This window comes from Cloeon dipterum, chromosome X, assembly GCF_949628265.1.
Source record: "Cloeon dipterum chromosome X, ieCloDipt1.1, whole genome shotgun sequence".
NCBI lineage: Eukaryota > Metazoa > Arthropoda > Insecta > Ephemeroptera > Baetidae > Cloeon > Cloeon dipterum.
In genome coordinates this window covers 4,494,675-4,515,034 of record NC_088790.1, presented here as the reverse complement: position 1 = coordinate 4,515,034, position 20,360 = coordinate 4,494,675, and the positions used below count along the sequence as shown (strand labels likewise).

At 41.4% G+C, this 20,360-nt stretch overlaps 2 protein-coding genes across 3 annotated transcripts; both read right to left on the bottom strand.

Annotated features, from left to right (window-relative positions):
* Positions 1-1,703: 1,703 nt before the first annotated feature.
* Positions 1,704-7,190, bottom strand: LOC135945588 (paired mesoderm homeobox protein 2A-like). The gene is given in 7 exon segments (XM_065493376.1): positions 1,704-2,139; positions 2,695-2,809; positions 2,865-2,936; positions 4,278-4,422; positions 4,666-4,827; positions 4,829-5,010; positions 6,783-7,190. Coding segments are annotated over 7 exon segments (1,098 nt in total). The 5' UTR covers positions 7,003-7,190; the 3' UTR covers positions 1,704-1,937.
* A 1,614-nt stretch (positions 7,191-8,804) lies between these two features.
* Gug (Grunge) lies at positions 8,805-20,192 on the bottom strand. Of its 2 annotated transcripts, none has more exons than XM_065493364.1 (18): positions 20,037-20,192; positions 19,122-19,232; positions 18,476-18,712; positions 18,318-18,416; positions 18,178-18,258; positions 17,974-18,118; positions 17,764-17,895; positions 17,032-17,261; positions 16,747-16,977; positions 14,320-16,112; positions 13,314-13,476; positions 13,125-13,261; positions 12,864-13,010; positions 12,640-12,810; positions 12,374-12,555; positions 12,207-12,310; positions 11,661-11,770; positions 8,805-11,365 (listed from the first exon to the last, which is right to left on the bottom strand). In XM_065493364.1, exons 3-18 carry the CDS (start codon positions 18,593-18,595, stop codon positions 11,299-11,301), a joined length of 3,912 nt encoding a protein of 1,303 aa, XP_065349436.1. In that variant the 5' UTR covers positions 18,596-18,712; positions 19,122-19,232; positions 20,037-20,192; the 3' UTR covers positions 8,805-11,298. The 2 variants fall into 2 exon arrangements, with proteins under 2 accessions (XP_065349436.1, XP_065349437.1); XM_065493365.1 differs by having other exon boundaries at positions 12,374-12,531; positions 20,037-20,191.
* Positions 20,193-20,360: the final 168 nt, after the last annotated feature.

The window sequence follows — 20,360 nt, the reverse complement described above, 5'->3', positions numbered from 1 at the left end:
AAATTTGTCTATTTTGCAAACATTTTTGCTTTGCCTCTCATAATTTTTCAATTAACAAGGAAAAAGGCGCAAAAATTGGACCCTCTGAGCAATCAGGTTTACAACCTGATAATAACTCAAGCAGAACTTGTTGGTTCTTTGTCATTCCGATGCTTCTTCCATCAGCAAAGTTTTTCGAGACGCAAAATAAGAAATTCTTGCACGCGAGTGGAAAGTAAATGCGAATATCGGAATGGACATTGACCTGCGTGAGGGTCATTAGAACATTAGAACAAATAACGGCAAAATCTTACGCAGTTTCGCAATGCTACATGAAGAATTCAATTTAATTTATATTAATTTAGAAAGTTTCACAATGGGCGAGAGGTGATATTTTGTTACTTTCGCTAGCGTGATGGCGCAAATCGAAGGTCCAGGGTCCGCAGCACCAACCAGACGACCTTCCTTAAAGACGGTCACGTGACGGCCCCGTGGTTGTCAACCCCGTGCGTGTTTACGTACCAACAAGCAACCCGCTAATTCGACGCAACCACCACGGCACACACTGCACGTAGACTCGAAATATAAGCAAGGAGACGTGGGCGTGACCCACGGCCGCCCGAATTCGCGATTTACCAGCGATGAAGAGGCGAGTTATGCCCGATTTTCGATGATTCATTCAGAAAACAGGTGGCCTGAGGCTGGTCGGCGGTAAAAAGTCGACAGGCAAAATGAAGGAGCGCTAGCCAAGGTTAAAATGGGGACACCACTAGACTGTTCGATCATTCGCACAAAGAAATCGTGGGCTAGTACGGTCGTTTCGTCAGTTGATTTTCACCCTTAACCTCTCGCAAGGGTAGAATTATCGTAGCTGGACCAATTGCAGCGATTGCCGTGCGGAAAATGATGGTTTTCTCGCAAAATAGAGTGACTTACCTTGACAAGTGCGAATCCACTGGGTGATGAAATTTACTCCGGAGCACGAGACGACTGGAAATGAATGATTCACGCACGCCGCCGTCGGCAAGAATGTGAACTAGCCGGCTGGGTTCACACATGCACACCGCAATGAGTTGGCACACACACAGGCTTTCGACGGACGTTATTTCCTATCTTCCAAGGCAGCGCAGCCCGCGAATAATTGACCACGGCTTTTCGTTTTTATTGATGGTGCGGTGCTGCCGTTAACTCTTGACACACATAATCAAGCAGTCTGCAAATTAATAATTGCGTTAATTGGTATATGGTCGGAAACGCATTGCGGTGGAATTAGTAAAGATGATGATAAACCTGTAAAATTAACAAAAAACCAATATCACTCTGAAAGCCTGAAAAAATATTAAAAAGTAGAGCAGAACTTTCAATAGGTTTTCCTTATTGTTAGCTTCATCCAATTGTCATGAGACGTTATCTTGTAATTTTAATTTATTGAAAGTGCGGGATTGATTCAGGTTGACAAATTCAATGATAATTAAGAGAATTTTTTGAATTTTTCAATGGGAAATTCGTTCTACATACAATTTGCAATAATAAAAAAGAACCTTTATGTACAGTAGAAATTCAAATTTTTCAAGTTTTTTGTTTGAAAAGCATTTTAACTTTGCAGCCACTTTTCTCAGATAATTCCTCTTTAATCCACTTTTGTAAACCACTTTAAAAAATTCCTCTTTGTTCATTTAATACCTCTAACTTTTGGAATCTTTCACAAATTTATACGACACTAGATATTTTGATAATTATTAATTTTAATGACAACAAGCCGAATTCCAGGACATTTAAACATCAAATTACAAAAATTAATTATGAGAAAATAGCCAGACGCAGGCCTAATACATTTAATAATAACAATTAAATATATTTCCGAAAGGCTTTTACAGTTTCCTTCCCTCGTTAGCAGTATGGATGAGCTATATTGTAAAATTGATAACAGCAATAATAATATAAACAATCCCTTTTCTTCAGTCGTTATCACTCTTGAGTTCGTGAAGGTCAGGAAGTTGGTCGTGTTGCTGCGACAGCGGCCCCGGCGACGAAACCGAGCAATGGGGGGTCGACGGGGGCGAGTGCGTCCCCGTTGCGTGCATAAGCAGATCCGATGCACTTGTCCCTGAGTCGACCAGCTCTGATGAAGGGCTCTCCATGCGAATTTGACCCTTATTCCTGGTCAAACAGGAATTTGAATTAAATTAATTTACGGGTGAAGGGCGCTGCATTAATTATTTGGCAATATATATACATCTGAATCACTGAAATTTGGTAAAATTGAAATATCAGGCTTAAAAATAATACATATGAAGGTAAATAGAAGAATGGTAAAAATTGAAATTGAAGTCAGCCTTTGATTTTTATGTCTTATCATTTCGTTTACTGTTTTATTAAAAAATTAAAACTGATAATTTAATATCTTTTTAAAAATAGCTTTCACCCAATTTTATAACAGAAATCTATCAAGGATAATCATTATTTTTACTCCAAATATTGAAATGAAATAAATTCCAAACATTATCTTAAAAGCCTAACGTGTTTATTACTCTCAGCTAGTTCCGACTTCAGGCCAAAGCCCAATTTCCTAAATTTGTTTCGCACAACCCGTAAAACTGATTATGTGAAAATAAAAATGTTCTAAAGAAATTTTTCTGTTCATGAAATAGGGTTTGTTTGGGACTTCAAATTAATATGGAAAAAGGACCTCTCGTAGTATATTATTTTGCTTACACATAGTGCGGCGAAGCTGCTGGTAGCGGCGGGGAAAATCCCTGGGCAGGCCACTCCATGCCCAAATACATCCCTCCCGACGGCGTCGGACTGAACGAGCCCAGGGGACTTGAGCCTATCAATTGGCAATCAGAGATGAAAATAAATTAAATTGTTTCTCATTAATATACCTCCAAGTGACGATAGGGTCTGGGCTGACAAGAGAGGCGAATCGGAAATCATTCCTCCAGGGCTGTTCGAAACTGGAAGCAGTGTTGAAAAGGAAAATTCAATTGTGTGCCTCGTTTAATTGGCTGCGAAAAATATTTTAAATGGTTTCCAAGCTAATTCAGGTGGCTTCCGGTAAAATTCAGAAGTATTATTTGTCAGTTAATGTGTAACATTTATTTTGAAAAACATAATTTCCATTGTTTTCACGGGACGTTCCAAATATAGGTAAGAGGATTTATTTCATTAATTTAAAAGGAAATGCTAATAACAAATTAACCATTTTGGGGGAGGGGGGGGGGGAAATAAAAAATCGTAAAGTGAAAAGATGGAATGCGCAGGATGAAAAAAAATCCATATATTTCCAGTAAAATTCAACCCCCACTGCATCACAAAATCTCCCCTTTTTGTGGAGATTTCTGCAATTTTGCTCATTTATCAAAAAACATATATGCGTTTCTTTTCACTATTTGTTGGACGTCCAAAATATGAATCATAAAAATTAATTTAATTCTAATGACGCCACTTTAAAAAAAAAAATAGATTTTTCGGTTTAATAGAACTTCTCCTCGTTTCAATCCTTTTGTCTTGTTTCATGAAAAATGAGACCTTTTTGGGAGTCTAATTTGGGTGGTGGTGTTTGCCGGCTGGTTTTTTGCCGCAAAAAAGAGCAGTGGTAAATTTTTTCGCAATGCAAAATTGGTAAGAAGTCCTGAAGATTTACCCAAAAAGAACATGAGTCCAAAATATTTTTAAAATTATCTTCTATTTTGACAAATTTACAATCCATACTTTGTAAGAACTAAATACAAAAATAAATTACATATTAACTTAATATTAAAATCGATGAATTTTCAAACCCAATTAATTACTTTTGGGATATTTTATTTTTATTTTAAATATATTAAAAAATTATTCAAAGGACTGCATTTTAAATTTAAATGGAACGTTAAAAGGGCTCAATATTAAGGCTAATAATTATGTAACTCAGAGTGTGTGTCATTTTTTCAATTGCTGGATTCTTGGATCAAGGATTAAATGCCAAAATTTTGGCAATAAGATCACAAATTTTAATTGCTGAAAATAATATTTCGGACCAAACGAGATAAAAAAAGATTAGGTTTGGAAATTTTCAATTAGATTGCTAAAACCAAAATTCAATAAATCACTTTTTAGCCGGTTATTTTAACTATTTTAAGCGTATATCAAAGTAAAAATTAGCCAGTCTCTCGCGTCTAAAATGCACAGTAGTTATTTTTGCGTTGTTGCGCTTTCTGTGGAGATTTTGCGTTATGCAGCAAGCACAGCATTCAAGTATGACGCGCTGCATACTCTGCAATCTGCAGGCGCTATTTTTGGCCTCCATACTCGCATACCTGGTATTGAGAGGATTCCTTGCACAAGCGAAGAGGCAGAGTGGTTGACAAGGGCGTGATGTTGGTGGTGGTGGTGCTGCTGTTGTTGTTTCACGGCTAACTTCTCTTGCTTTCGCCACTTGGCTCTCCTGTTCTGGAACCAGACCTACAAAAATAGAAAATTTACCTTATTAACTCTCTGGAAATTGGGAAGGAACTCAAATTTCCCTAAATTATCTTTTAATTTGAGAGAAAATCGGCTAGAATGTTTGCCTCACGATTTATTTCGCAATTTAGGCATTTTTTCCTCATAATTCGCACAACGACGAGAATAGTCAAAATCAGGCAGAAACCGCTCAATTTTTTTCCAAGAATTTTGGGAAAATTATGAAAAATACTTTTATTTTACCTGGACCCGTGCTTCTGTTAAGTCTATTCGGACGGCCAGTTCTTCTCGGAAGAAAACGTCTGGATAATGTGTCTTTTGAAACGCTCGTTCCAGCTCCTCAAGTTGGAAGTTGGTGAATGTTGTCCTAAATATCGATTTTTTTAGTCACTAAAATTATAAAACACACTTCGTCGTGCCTGTATCGCCTCTGCTTGCGCTTCACCGGTCCTCCGCCTCCAGAAGATGGGCCGGGGAGAGGCGAGAAATTTATTCCCGGAGACGAGTCATCGTCTGGTCCAGAGTTGTCTTCCTCGTTGACCAACGATTGACTGTTAGACGAATTTCCCAGCGGGCTGTCTCCGTAGCCTGTGTGTCAGAGGATTTATCTTAAAACTCTTTGCTTGCTGCACGAAGCCATAAAAATAGTGGCTCGATAACATTTATTTCTACGTTTTATGCACGCACGAGGGAAACCTATATTGGTTACGAAATACGGATTTGTGATTTCTTGCAGTGCTCACCTAAATTCATTTGAGTTTTTAAATATTCTCAAAGGAAATCAAATTTTTAAGAAATTTTTAGCTACCATTCCGAGCTAGCATTTTTTGAATGAGTCGAATGATGTGGATTTTTGATGATGATGTGATTTTTCAAAAATTTCCAGCAGAAAAGTGCTATAGGAAAATCACGTGAAGCAATTTAACGTCTTTTAGTAGTGGGGTTATTTTTTCTAGGGTCTACTTTTCATAAAAATCAAGCTTTATTTTGACTATTTCGAGTTTTTGCTGGTAAATTTACTCGTCGAGTAATTTTTAAAACGACTCTTCCGGGAAATCGCGAGATGACCAAATTTATTTAGCTTATTTCTGAATAAAAAAATATTAAATTTAATGTGACAACAATTTTTACTACCTTGAGGTGCGCAAAATAATCAAATTCCTTCTGTTTCCTCTCTAAAATTACCCATCAATCCGTAATTGTGCTGAATGACAGGCATTTAATTTCCCTTTAAAACATAGGTAAAGACCAAGATCAGACGAAGGCGACAGCACACAAAAAGGTTTTAAATGCAATTAAGGCAGAGATCGCGTGGCAAGTGCAAAAAGGATTTGTCTGCGAGTGCGACTCATTAATTTAATATAGCGCAAAAGGGATATAGGCGTGGTGTGTTGTGGGTATTATTACATTTGGAGAGTCGAATTCGATTAGGCTAGTTGGATCATACACGGAACACCCTCGCCTCAGCAACCCTCTCCCGCGCGTTTTTACCTAATTAGCTTACTTTACATTATTGGGTTGCACTAACTACATTTGTTTGAGTGAATTAGACACCCTTCTTCTCCAGACTCGCACTCTCATTCAGTCGGCAGCCGGATTTGGTCGGTGATACACATGGATTCGTCGCGACCGCAAATCTCCCGAGTGTTGAGTGTGTGTTTGCGTGTGAGTTGGTGTGTTGGTGCACTTCAAGAATTACTTTTGCGTGTTTCAAGAGGCATTCAGTGAATTAGTGATTTAATTTTTTTATTTATAAATAAATTTCCAACTGTAACAGTTTTTGCATTTTATTTAAATTTTAAAAATTTCAATATTAAATACCACTTGAAGGTGATTTTTGTCGCCATTTTTAAAATGTTTTGTTAAAACTGAAGGTTGTTGGAATTTTAATTATTTGCGTTGGCCACTTTTTTTAAAAAAAAAATCCGACATTAAAGACCCCATATAGTGAACTTTTTTCGCCATTTTGAAATTAAAACGAATAGATTGGATTAATTTTCTTGGCGATTACCAACATTTAAAATGCTAACTAACGATTCAGTGCCGAATTCAATCCACCTTTAAAGAAAAACCAGGAAAATCCAGAAAATATTTGTTAACATTGCATTTTTTACTAATTCCTGAAGGATTCGATTCGAGCCAAAATATTTTAGGAATGTGGTTACAAAGTTAGCATGCTTTTCAAATGGTGAGGACTGTCTCCTTACTCGAAATCTGATTTTATTTAACAACAATACTTTTTCACATCGAAATCTGGCAAGAAAATGTGGTCAATAAAGCGCTGGAAATTTTGGAGAAAAATCTCGTAACTCTAAATTTAAATTTATTATATCTGAAATGTAGGAGAAAAATGTAGTCACCTGAGTATTTCGGATGCTGGATGACCGCCGTGGATGCATTAGGATTGGGGGCAGCGGCGAAGGCGCTGAGCAAGCTGGCCGAGAGCAGCGAGTCGGACACGGCGGTGCACGGGGCGCCAGCGGCGGTCATCAGCAGCCCCGTGATCGAGTAGCCCTGAGGGGCGCTGCTCGCGTGGGGGCTCCTCTCCGAGCCCTCTGCATCCAGATCAGACAAATCCATAATTGAACTCAGGTGTAGGACCGCCACCTTGAGGTGCTCTCTGTTGGCGGCCCGATTGCGCACAACATCGTGTTCGCTCTTGTAGAGGACGAAGCCCTAGAAAGGGCTCTTTTCTTGCGCCCGCCACCCCCCGTCAGACCTCCCCGGTCGCTCTCGTTATTTTTCCAACCACCAAACGGAGAAATGAAATATCCACGTCTATTCTAATTTTTATTCCTCGTTGTTTTCATGAAGATTTTTTACTGTGAAACAGTCAAATAAATTCAGAAAAAATAACAAATACAATTTGAGAAAAAAATTAAATTGACGAAAAATATTAGACATATTCCAGAACCAAATTTTATTTCCTAATTTCAACAAAAATCAGTTTAAAAATGTTTTGCAATCTAAAAGTAATATTTAATTGGAAATTTTTGAAAATATCCCAAAAGTTTGAAAAAAGCTCACCATTTGATTCGTCTCGTCAAGCAGATTGCAAAAATTTAAAGGTTTGATAAAATATAAGAAATTTTAAGAAATTACGGCATGGAACTTAAACAAAAATTCCTTTGGAAAATTTATATCTTTCATCAAATTCAATCGAAATTTAGAAAAAAAGCATAATTTTCTTTAATTTAACGGTTCGCTTGCCATGAAAGGGAATTTAAAAAAATGTGCACCTTTCTTAGCTTTTATACTATTTTTGGTCCCATATTATGTTTTTAAAAATTTAAATCCAAAAAAGAACTTTTGCGAGAAAACATTCGACTTGAATAAACTATTTTCGGCCAAGTGTGTCTGTGCATAATTCTGTATTCTGCAGTGCTCAGTGGGGCTTCATTCCTTCCAGGCTTAGCTTCGCGCCCGCCGCATTCTGTGTGGGGCTGCTTTTTTCACCGGTCAATCTGCCAAACTAAGCACTCAGTGCTGCCCATTTTAAATGCAAAGTGCCACTTACGAGAGGAATTAAGGGCACACACTTTTGTCTTGTGCGAGAAAATCTGAAAAATATTTTACCTCTGCCTGAAAAGTTTCTACGTATGGCCGTTTGAATTTGTGAACATCAATTATCTCCCAATTTAGGGATTTTTTCTTCACAATTCGCTTTTTTTAATAGATCGCGACGAGAGGAATCGATAACAAGCCGAAAATCATTGACTAACTGCTTCATTTTTCGAGAAATTTGGCAAAATCTGAAATTAAATTGCGACTCAAATTTTTGTCAGGCACAAATCAACTTTAACGATATTTTATAGCCTCTTGTCAGTATTGATTTGGAGAGTAAGTTTAAATTCCAATTTTCATCAATTGATCCTGATAAACGAAACTCGGCTGCTTGCTTCGTGATGACAAAATGTAAAAATCAAAAGCATAAAATTGAAGCCCGTCAAGTGCAGCACTTGGAGAGAGGAACATAATATTCCCCGCCGCCGCCTGCAGAAAATTCACCTGTGCTTCGCTTATTTTCCGTCGCTTTTTGTGGTGGGCGCTGTGGGGAAACGGTGATTAATTAAAACGAAGGCAGAAAACTTCTCCAGTGGCAAAAGTTTAGCAAGCAAGAGATGTTGTTAAATATCAAATCACATTTCAAGAGAGACGTCGAGCTCGTACAAGAAATTAATTTATTTCGTGCCGAGAGCAGGTGCTTTTATTTCGTCGCCCGTGCGTTTCTTTTGTGCTAAATGCAAGAAAATGTTACACACGCGTTCAGGGGAGAAGCCTTTACGAGTCAGAGAATAATTGAATACAAAACAGGCCTGCGATGAATAGGAGGAACGGCTTCTTTTTCTTATTGTTCGCAGATGAAATGAAACGAATCTCAATTTGATTATAGAATAATTTTATTCACTTTTGTATCAGTCAAAACACATTCAAACAGAAAAATAAATAGTTGAAAACCAAAGGATTCTGTCTACGTAAAATCCTTCATTCTATGTGATATTTATTTATGCCTGTATAAGTAATTAAAACTATTAAAATTAACTGCAGTTGTTACGTGATTTTTGCTGGAGTTTTCTTTCTCTCATACCAATTTTAGTGACACACATTTATCCACTTTTAAATATTTTTTCTTCAGCTCGCCAAACCAACCAAAAAGTTACAAAAAAGAGACCATAAACCCGTAATAGCAGGGGCTTATTGGTATGGCTCCCTCTCGATTTGGTTTTCCCGAGTACACTTTGTGGGATGAAGAATAGTTCAGTTACACCGTTCAAGCCAACTGCTTACAATACACTTTTACACTTCTAGCAGAAAAATGCATTTTCAATCGTTACTTAGATCCATCGTGAGACTTGAACTGCTTTTTTCTGGGTCTGATCGGACCTGTTTCGAATACAGCAGATTAAAATTAAAGGACACGTATATAAAAAATATTAATTTTAAACGTCATTTTTATAATAGTCAAAAGCAGGAGGCTGTTGGAATTTTTGGAATTAACCTCGATTTTACCTGTCAAGGGCTGGGGAAAAAGAGAGCGGCCATTTTGTGACGTCATCACTGCTCAGGGTGGAAAACATTTTAAAATTGAGCAAAAGGAATTTTAATTTTGAAAGTGACAATCGATTCCTGAAGGTTAAATTGAGTTGGGAAGCCGAATCACTTGGCCCAAAATCAGTGGAAACGTAAAAACCGTTAATTTGGCGGGAAGAAAGCTGTTCTCCGATTGGCTAGTTTAATTGAGCTGGCTCTCGCTGTGGCGCTGCTGTCTACAAGCCAATCAGAGAACAATTACAGCAATTTTAAACAAAATCCACCAAAATAACCGTTTAATTAATTTCTGCCGATTTCGGGACGTGGAGTAATTGGGCCGATTAACCTAATTGGACCCTCAGCAATAAATTATATCGCAATACGCCTAATAACATGATTTTCATATAAAAACCAAACAATCGGCAAGGAACGAGCAGCCATGACACTGATGATGTCACAAAATGGCAGCTCTTTTTTCCAGCACTTGACGGCTACGCGGTGGCCGATTCGAACATTTCCAATTTCCATTGTCACTTCAATTTAAGGAATTCTTAAGCTTTACTAATTTTTGACATACATATCATTTAATGGAATTTTTGGCTGATTCCAAAATATTGTCAATGGTAATCTGCCGCATTCGAAATTCAAATTACGATACATTCTGACAGTGGTTTTTGCTGCGATTTTTACTTTCATTTTAACATGATAACGATTCGCTGCTTTAATTATATTTATGTACACATGATTTGTGGTTCATCGCTAATCGAACAAAAAATATTTGCTATGAAAATACTGCTTATTGTTGTTATTAATTAGTAATATAGTATTGCGTGAAAGGGAACACTCATCTCATGTATTTTTATTTGTAGCCACTTAAGGTGTTAAATCAGGGACACACAAATTTATGTTTTTTCTCCTTTCGTAAAGATTTCTTGCTGAGACAGAGAGTACTACATTGTTTTTTCGATATGGCCCCGTTGAAATAATAAACGTTTCCGGATTGGTCAAAATTCCAGGTAATTTGCACTTGATCAACTTTAGCTAATTTCCTTGTTAAGAACTATTGAAGGTCCATCTTTGTCAAAGGCGAGTAGTGTAGAATTATAATTTGCTGTACCATGTTTGTTAGAATGTTTGTGAAAGCGCCTCTTTTAGAATTAAATTGAGATTCAATTAATTAAAATAAACGTTCAATGCCACCAACGCAGTTGGCAGGTGTTAATTAATTATGTATTTAATAAAAAATGAACAGGGCGATGGCATTCCTAAAAATCTTGTTAAAAATCAGCCCAAGTAACAAGATTGATTGATTGGCCACAAGAAGAGATTTTTAAAAATACCTATATACAACCTCATTTGCGCAAAAGTACACATAAATTATCTATTTGTCAGAAAAACAGACAAATCGTCGGCTAAAAAATAAATTATGATGGTAAAAAGTGCTACGTTATAAACCAGACGTAGATTTTTCAATTCAAATGAAAAGAGTGCGTACAATTTTAACAATACATTCTACCTCGGTCTACTCTGGATAAAAACTTTTGTCGCAAGCCCTGTCAAAAATTTGTGTGAGTGCTTATTTTTCTCGTATTTACAATAACGTACACTTTACGTAGCCATCAAGTCGCAATGAATTCTCGCTTCAAGAAAATATGTCCAACATTTAGATCGCGTCAAAATTACCTCTTAACTATGATTACAATTTTTCCACGGGCTGGGAAAGGGAAAAGTAGTGAAGGTGCAACTAATTGTTATCATTGTTTACATACAAATATTTCAATCGAGACTAGGCCCCTAGCTACCCGCTTAACCTAAACTTTTCTAATATTTGTGCACTTCTTCATCTCAGGGCCGACTTCCCCTGGCAGCTTCTTCTAGGGCTCTTACTTTCATTTCGCGCTCTCGTTGTTGCCTAAATGAGATCAGCATTTTATAGGAAAAGGCACTGAAAATCTCAAAACCACTCAAAACAAAACTCGACTTAGGATAAAACTAAAAAAAGGATAACAACAAAAGTCCAAGGCTACAAATTTTATTAACTATTTTCTTGTATCTTTATTTTACGAGGGAGCGGCAAATTCCACAAAAATGTGGACCAAAGTATGGAGTCACAAGCTTAGAATTGCCTTGCTCAACTTTAAAATTGTTGCTAAAACTTTCTAACGGGCATTACAAAAATCTGATCGCCAATGCGTACTGTCTCGTACCTCATGTATTCCTCATGCTGAGCTACGAGGGAAGCTGGATGCATCTGAGTCTGCCCAAAACGGTCCCGCTCGAGCATTAATTGCCGCTGAAACTCCGCTTGAGCTGATAACTGTAACAAAAAAATCAAAATTGATTAATGAAAAATATAAATTTAATTCTGTGGAACTTTTAAATCGATGGTTCGTCAAAAATTACCAAAATTAAATAATTTAGCATATTTAGTTGCAGTCTAAAGGGTTTGTTTTAGGCATTTATTACAAGTAATTCGAAATTGAACTCAATTTCTCCAAAAATTGTACTATGAAAACATATCACGTCGAGGTAGTGAGCAAATATATTAGAAAATTATTGAAAACTGAGGTGCAAACATTGCCTGCAAAAAAACTGGTAAAAATTGAAAAAAAAAACACTGCATTTATTTTAATGTCATTTTTTGCAACCCTGTTGGCGGGAGAGCTAAAAAGCCAAAGATTAAGAGCTGCAAAAATTATCCGCATTAAGTTATTCTCATGCTCGGCCCTGAAAACATTTCATGAGACACTTACCTGATGAGCAATTTGATCTCCATACTGGCGACCTAGCAGTTCTGCTGGGTGGGGGATGCCAAGCGTTGGGTCTCGGGGAATAAGGCCACCAGGACGACCGTAACCTTGAAGATAGCAAAATAACATTACAATCCGTTCAAAATAGCAGTCGGCTGATTAAAAAGTACCTAGTCGTTCCAAGCGGTCTCGCTCAAGGGGACTCAACACCGGCCCGCCGGGACCGAGAGGGGGTGGGTACATGCCGTACTGCTGCATTGCCGCGGCCGCCGCGGTTGCGTTCGCGACGGCTGCTGCAGCGGCCGACGGGTTTGGACCGGCGGCATACCTGTAACCAAGATAAGGCGTTAGCCTTGACAGAGAGAGAGCGATTAAACCAATAAATAGCTAGTTGCTAGTTGAGTGAAACGAGGCGCAGATTTCGTCGATAGCTTACCGGCGGCTGATATCTAACCAATGGGGGTCCATGGGATTTGGAAGGCGGGGTGCTCCGCTGGCAACAGCGTTCTTCATCAGCTCCTCTTTCAACCGGTCGTTCAGCTCCCTCTCTCGTAGCTCCCGCATTTCCCTTTCACGCTTTTCGCGCTCCAAGTGCTCTAACTCCATCCTGTTGGCGAAGTTTACTGTAGTGCGAAAAATGGGCCGTTTCGAAAGTGTTACCTCTCTCTGGATCCTGGGCCGTACATGTTTGATAAGTGGTATTGCAGCATGGGGTCCATACACTGGGGCGGAAGGCCAAGCACAGGAGGTCCAGCTGATCGAGGCATACCACCAGGGGAATAACCGGCGTGAGGACGGGCGTATTCACTAAAAAGCATTGTTCCAGTTAAAATCATGTCTATTAACTATAACAAAAACCTAGGAAAAAGATCTCGTTCCATCTAGAGCATAATTTTCCTTTTTTAGCGTTTCAGTATTCACCTTAATTGTCTTAAAGCTGGTGTGTCAGGGTAACCTGGTCTTGGTGCAAATCGGTCATAAGGCGAAGTGATGGTTTCGATTGGACCTCTCGAGGGGGGCTTGGGGACGTCTTGTTTGTCCGGTGTGGTGATTTTTCTCTGCAAAGACACATTAATTTCTTCTCAAGATAAAATAAAATCAACAACTAACCGTTAAAGCGGCCGCTTTTTCTCGTTCTTCTCTATCTCGTTCAGCTTGCTTCCTCATTCGCTCTTCACGCTTGCGAGACAATTTTGAATCAGGCACTGGCTTGAAAGTAAGATCTGTGCGTGCACATGAATTGTAGTCTCCACGGTTCCAGTGGCGCAAAAATCTGTAACCAGAGCCAACGGGAGTGAGTTTAGTAACAATATACACTTTAAAGGCAACTTTGGATTGGAAAGTTAAATTTTTTGGTGAAATTATCAATTTCGTGTAGATGTGATGATATGAAATACTTCAATGCATTGGTTTGGATGGATTCGCGGAAGTGCCATACGTTCATAACATTAAATTCGTCTTGGTAGCGGAAAAATTGAGCATTTTTCAACAACCAAACTCGAATTTCCATATTGCAAGAAAAGGGGAACTCTGTCGAATAATACACGAATACCACACGAATTCAATGATTTTACCAAAAGCCAAAACGTCGTATCATCAGAGTTTCCTTGTTAGTGTTCACAGGCTCTGATAGATCGTGCCAATTAATTACTTGAAGATCGGAATTAATCCTGCCCCTGTGCATTCTATACATTTTAAAACCCTTTTCTGACAAGTTAAAAGTGCTAAAACAAAATTCAGTCCAGCAAATTTCTGAACAAACGTTGGTAAATATTTTTGTTTCATTAAAAAAGTTAAAGCTTGGCTAGACTTATTTTATTTTTTATTTTTGACACATAAATAAATTGTATAGAATGCCCAGTGCCAGCAGTGGGATTGAATCCTTAAAGTGCCTTAAAATCGTAATTTTGTCAATAAATTAATTAAAATACATGCCTCAGTTTTACACAAAACTTTTGTAAACTCCTAGAACAAGAAATGCCAAAATGATTGTTTTAAATTGCTCTAAACACGTTTTACCACGATCTGGGGTATTTTTTGTGTTTTGGCAAAGCATGTTCACTGGGAGATTTGAATATGAGATAAAATAAGGCAAGGAAGAAGAAGAAAAACTCACATGGCGCTTTGGCTTCGGTGGCACTCGGTGTCCTCTATTTTCGGCTCCGGGCTGGGGCCTCTAGGTATGTGGTTGGGACTTGGCACCTCTTCCTCGTCAGGCATGATGGAGTCTGATTCAGACTTTGGCTCCTCCGGAGGTAGCATCGGATGTCGCGACATGTGGGGTGGCAAATGGTGCTGCATGTGGTGCAGGGGGTGCAGGGGCGACGGGCCGCCGGGCGAGTGCTGCTGTTGCTGCTGCTGCTGGTGTTGCTGCTGGAAGCCGTGCGAGGCGGCGCGCAGGTTTTCCAGCGACGACGTCTGCGCCGACGGCATCAGCTGAGATCCAGGATGCATCATCAGCCCCGGAGACTGGTGGTGAGACGACGACGACGATGAGTGTTTGTGGTGCCCTGACGAGGAGGAAGATCTTTCCGAAGACTGGTGGTGATGGTGGTGGTGCGACGAGCCCGACGAGGACGAGTGGTGGCCGCCGCCGCCACCACCGCTGGAGGGGGGCGTGGAGCGGTGGTGCTTCTTGTGCGAGGACGACGGGGTGGACGGCGCGGAGGGAGGCTGTTCCTCCTGCCGAGGGGGCGTCGGTCCAGGTTCGGGGGCACCACTCGGAGGCACTGACTGCATGCGCGGAGGCAGCTGAGGCGGCAGAGGCGAGTACGGATAGGGGAACGGGAAGGGATACGAGTAGGCGGGGTGGTGGTGCGGGTGGAACGCGTGGTAGCTCAGGGGGTGCGGCGCGTGGTGGTGCGCCGGGTGGTGCGGCGCGTGCAGCAGGGCCGGGTGCGCCACGAACGGAGAAGAGGCCACGGACGGCGGCATGCCCATGGCTGAGGAGATGGGCACCATGGGGTTGCCGCCCGCTGACGAGGGCGAAGGCGCGCTTGGCGACGCCCGACCCGCTGAGGGCGAGGGGCCCGGCCTGATCGGCGGGGTCGCTCGTGTCGGGGCGGGTGAGCACCGCGGACTCGAAGGCCGGCTCGCGGGCTTCGGGGACTTGGCGGGCTCCACGGCCTCTTTCTTTATTTCCAGGGAAGAGTAGGGGCTCGATTCCGGGGGTTGGCTGTTCGGGGGGAGGGGCTGGGACACGGCCGTGGACACGAGGTTGGTGGGCGAGTAGCCTGGCACCTTGACCTCCTTTAGCTGCTGCAGAGGGTCGATCATCATGTCTCCGGTTGGCGGAGGCGGGATGATGATTTCCTGCTTGATTTTCAAATTTTGCGGCTCGTTCTGGTTGGCACCGTCTTCCGACATCTGCTCAGGCATAGACAAGGGGGGCGCGAAGGGTGGCCCTGGCGGCAGGAAGCCTCCATAGGGACCGCCGGCCGGCATGAGAAGTTGAGGCGGCGGCGCAGGGGGAACCACCTGAGGCTTGCATTTCTCCTCCTTTGCTTCCGGTGTGGGAGGACGCTCGACTGGCTCGATTTTAATGATGGCCGGTTCTTCCTTATTGTTAGGAGGGGCGGCTATTTCGGCAGTGATTTCAGCCACGGTTTCCTTCGCCTCTTCCTCAGGTTTCACCTCAGGCGGAGGAGCGGCAGGCTCCATGTCCTCGATTTGAGGCTTTTCTTCAACTTGAGGCTCTTCTTTTTTAATGTCCTCAGGTAAAATTGGCTTTTCGGCAGCACCTGGTTCGACAGGAGGCGTGCTTGGCGGGAAGGGAGTGGCAGTGACAGGCGAGCCTGAACCAGAGCTCGCCGCTTCTGGCTCAGGTGGCACCTCGATTTCTCCTTCATTTTCGTTAGTTTCCTCATCCAAAACGTTGCCGCTGTCTGAACTAATGCTGCTGGCAGGGCTCTGAAATTTAAAGAGGAACAATCACAACTTAGTTTTGTTTTACATTTCCAATACATCAAAATGATATATTATATTATATTTTTTAGTGAAAATCTGGATCAATCATATCATATTAACTTTCAAGAACTGCTGATTAAATTAATCCACGTCCACGCTGAGCTTATCCATGCGTTAATTAAAATATCTAGAATAAGTATTACCGAACACTTGAATTTTAAGTAAGCGCTGCAATAAATTATGGGAGATTACAGGCGAGACTTGTAATTATTTATAGTTTTTGTTAATTCGCCATTAGCGAAAGCCCTTGATGTTCAAAGCCACCAACAGCTGGTGCCACCAATTCTTACGATTTTATGGCACTCGCGCAACGATGCAAGACTCAATGCTGCTGCTTTTCATACAGCCATTACAATAATTTCTTTTGATGTGCTACAAAAATCAGACCCGTAGATACTTGAGAAACAATTTCGTGAAACACAATATCTTTCCCTAGGATTCTACGGCGATTGACTAGACAGATTTTTGTTTTATACACTTCATAATTATGAACCCCACAACATATCAAATCTCTCCTGGGAACTCCCCACTATGGAAGGTTTTCAAACAAATTAGGTAAATAAAGACAGATACAGACCTCTGGCTGATCTCCTTTCTTCCTCTTAAAACTGGCATCCTTATCGTCGTCATTCTCCATTTCAGTCTGGCTCCGCTTAAGTGCTTTGGCGGTTTCAGTTTTCTTTTTCTTTTTATCACTGGGGGAAGAAGAACAGTTGCTTGAGGCGCTCGGGGATTTACACTTTTTATCAGCTTCGCTTTCAGGAGTGTCCGTTCCACTACCCCTTTTCCGGCCTCCTCCTCGGGCAGGCTGTTCACACAAAATTAGCACAAATTTGGAAGGGCAAGAGGTGATTTTGCTCACAGCTTCCTTGACTCTGGTGCGCGTTCTCATTCTTCCTGCTGCGGCAGCGGCAGCAGCTTCATCTGGCTGGACAGGCCTAAAGAGATATGGCGAGTCTCTTGAATCCCTTCCACCTGGAGGCGCGGCTGGAACGGGTGGCAGCTCTCCGTTCTTCTTGTGATAAGCCCTGCATTCTGAGCAGAGGATCGGGCTCTTTTGTTCTTTGTTCAGAGGCGCCCAGTCACGTGAAGCTGTGGAAAGAATGCGATCTTGTTATAAAGATTTAACGAATGTAAGGTATGCACATCCAGAGGATAACATTAAACTAATCCCAATTATGCTACAGTAAAGATATATGTTGTTGTGAAACCAACCTCACTATGAAAAAGTAAAACTCGCTTCCCCAAAATGCCAATCACATCACTCTATTCCCTAAATTTGTAAATCGCTAGCCTACGCATACAAAACGTTCGGAGCATTTGTGGTACAGAGGAGAAAGAGAATAACAAAAATTAATAACAAAATATTTTTCTTTTTTCACAATTTAAATAAAACAGTAAAAACCAGCGGTGTAGAAATTCAGCCCTGGGGCAAGTTAAAAATAACAAATATCAATGTTAACATGAAAAGTTTCTTAAGTTTATAAGTATGAACATCTTAAATCAATTTGTGCAACAGAAAATTGCCTAATAAACTGATACGGTGTATAGAACAAGAATTTTCATGTCTACAAACAAAACAAAAAACACTCACTTGTTGTGAAGCAGTGACTACATTGGAAGCCAGTAGGTCCCTCAGAATCATCCTCCGAGTTTTCCTCCTCGCTCGCAGAGCTTCCAGCCCCCTCGCTCTGCTCTTTTGAATTTGGTCTTGACGAACCCACACCTTGAATAATAAATTGTTTGTGAGTGCACGATCGTTGTCTGCATTCTGCAAGGCGGATCAAAATACAACACGACTTACTGGAATCCGACTCCTTAGGGAGTCGTGAGTTTCTCGTGTTGCGACTACGTCTGAGGGAGTTGCCCTGTCGTCTCCGTCTATGAGGGCGATTGTTGTTCGCACCTGGAGTTTTCTTCCACAGGTAGTAGTACTCCACCAACTCAGCCTGATTTGTACAAAAAGATTAGGACTCTGCCAATAACACAAATTGAAGCTAAAACTCACAGTGTCTTTGTGTGGAAGCAAGTCTTTGCGAATCCTGAAGAAATTTTTGCCAAACTGGCGCAAGCCTTTCACAAAACGTTTCTAGAACGGCACAATTTCCGTTAAACACACCGTCACAGGATAAGCCTCACAAAACTTACGGTCTCTTCCTCAGACCACTTTTTGTCAATGCCATCAGGCGCAGGGCATTTCGCGAGAGCATCCAGGGCTTTGCCGTGATTGTAACCAGAGTCATGAAGCTGAGGGTAAAGAAAGCATCAGTCTCAGCCGCTCAGCGCACTATCTGGCTCGAGTTTACCACACTGTGAGCGTTGAGGGAAATGTCGTCGCGCGAAGCCAGCAGGTAGCCGTCCTCTGGAGACGCACCGTCACACAAACCTTGAAAGGCAGCAATTGAACGGGCACCACTCAAGAACATGCGCAAATCCGTGTCCACCACAACGTTTGGAACCCATCTCAACTCCTCCCGCACTTTTTCTGGGGTTTCCGATTGCCTTTCCACACCGTTGTCGACCACTAGATCAGGCAACCGAGCCTGAACAAAGAAATAAGAAAATATTAGGGATCATCGGAGAAGTACACAGCATTGCTAACCTTTCGTTTAAGTGGATAGATAATAATAAATAATTCAATCTACAATGAGCAATAATTGAAAAAGGAACTTGCTACATTTAAAATTAAATTTGCTCGGTATTATTTTTCGATTCCTCTCGTTGAAATCTGCCCTTAGGTGTAAGACACATTTTTGAACACTTTTTTGTCGTGGAATTAAATAAGATTGCAAGTAAGGAGACAGTCCTCACCATTTGAAAAGCTACTTTTCTCATAAATTTAGGTAAATTTTAGCTTAGGGGCGTTTCAACATAGGCAACAAGTATTTCCCTGGGTTTTGTAGCATCAAACCTTTATGAAAAGGCCAGCAGAACACAAATTTTGGATTTTACCTGGTGGGACGGTCCCACTCGGATCTCCCCTTGTGTGGACGCCAGCCTGGCAGCTTGTCACCGCCAGTAATAAAACGCGCCGCAGCCGTTTCTAGCACTTTTCAATTAGACCTGCAATTGAAAATTCAATTATTAACAAAGAGTGTGAATTTTCTTGGAGAAACAGTGGAAATCATTCACTGCTCTCCCGGACACAGGATGGTGAGCGATGATAAAGCGCACCATTAGTCGAGAGTCGAGCCGACTGTAATTTCCGGCCAGGGCGAGCACAAGCACAACGCTACGTTTCGACTGATCAAACAGAATCTTTGAAATACACCCCCGTTGAGACAAAAGTCACAAAAATAAAGGGTTAATTTGGATAGCGCGGAAGGAGAGTGGTTTGAGCGGCGGTGGCTTGCCACTGAAGCGTTTCAAGGTCGCGGCGGTTGTCGATCAGACGCGAATCGGCGGGCAATGTTCGGCGCCGAAAGTTGGGACAATATTTACGTTCGCACTTCATTCAACATTTGCCACTGGGAATACTAATGACTGACTGAGACTTCTTAGGGGCTCGGGATTTTTTCATCCGAGACCGACGTGGCCTTGCACAATAACACAGCTCATTAATTAGGTTCCAAGCCTTCGACTCTGGGTCTGGGCGCACGTTAAAATGCACCTGAAGACGCCGCTGGGCGAGAAAAGGGGCCTCGAAGGGTCACGGGGGCGCCGCGCCGTTGACCGCTAATAAAATCACCCGCAAAGCGATGTCCTCGCTTTGGTCCGGAGGAGCTATCTATCAATCTTGTACAAGATAGCATAGAGGGGGTAAACACACCATCAAACAACCCATTACGCTTGCTAAAACGCCGATTTGGCCAGCGTCCCCGCGTTTGGCGGCCCTTTCGGCGTCGCGCCTTATCACTGGATACTTACATATTTTGAAAGATCTCGTCGGGGCCGATCGCGACGGTAAAAAGTGTGAGCAGCGTCCTTTTTTATTCAAACAATATCACAAATCGATTGCCGTCAGCCATTTGAGAGGTGGGGAGATCATGAAAAGAAACGATGAAATAGGTGGGGGGTGAGAAAAAGTGCACTAGAAAAAGCCGCAGGCCCGCAACCCACAAATGTTCACACCTTTTTATCGCCATGATATCGAACATGAACACCGCTGATTACGGCTAGATAGTCGCAATGGGAAAATTGTCGTTAAAATATCAAAAATAACGAATTAAATCTGATAATGAGGTTTTTTAA

What these genes read in the sequence shown, in the direction of transcription:
- Gug (XM_065493364.1), bottom strand. Translation starts at nt 18,595, where the DNA reads ATGTTCTTGAGTGGTGCCCGTTCAATTGCTGCCTTTCAAGGTTTGTGT. An exon ending in AGAAAGGAGATCAGCCAGAG is followed by an intron (nt 16,113 to 16,746) that starts GTCTGTATCTGT and finishes TTTAAATTTCAG; the next exon opens with AGCCCTGCCAGCAGCATTAG. An exon ending in AAAAAGCGGCCGCTTTAACG is followed by an intron (nt 13,262 to 13,313) that starts GTTAGTTGTTGA and finishes GTGTCTTTGCAG; the next exon opens with AGAAAAATCACCACACCGGA.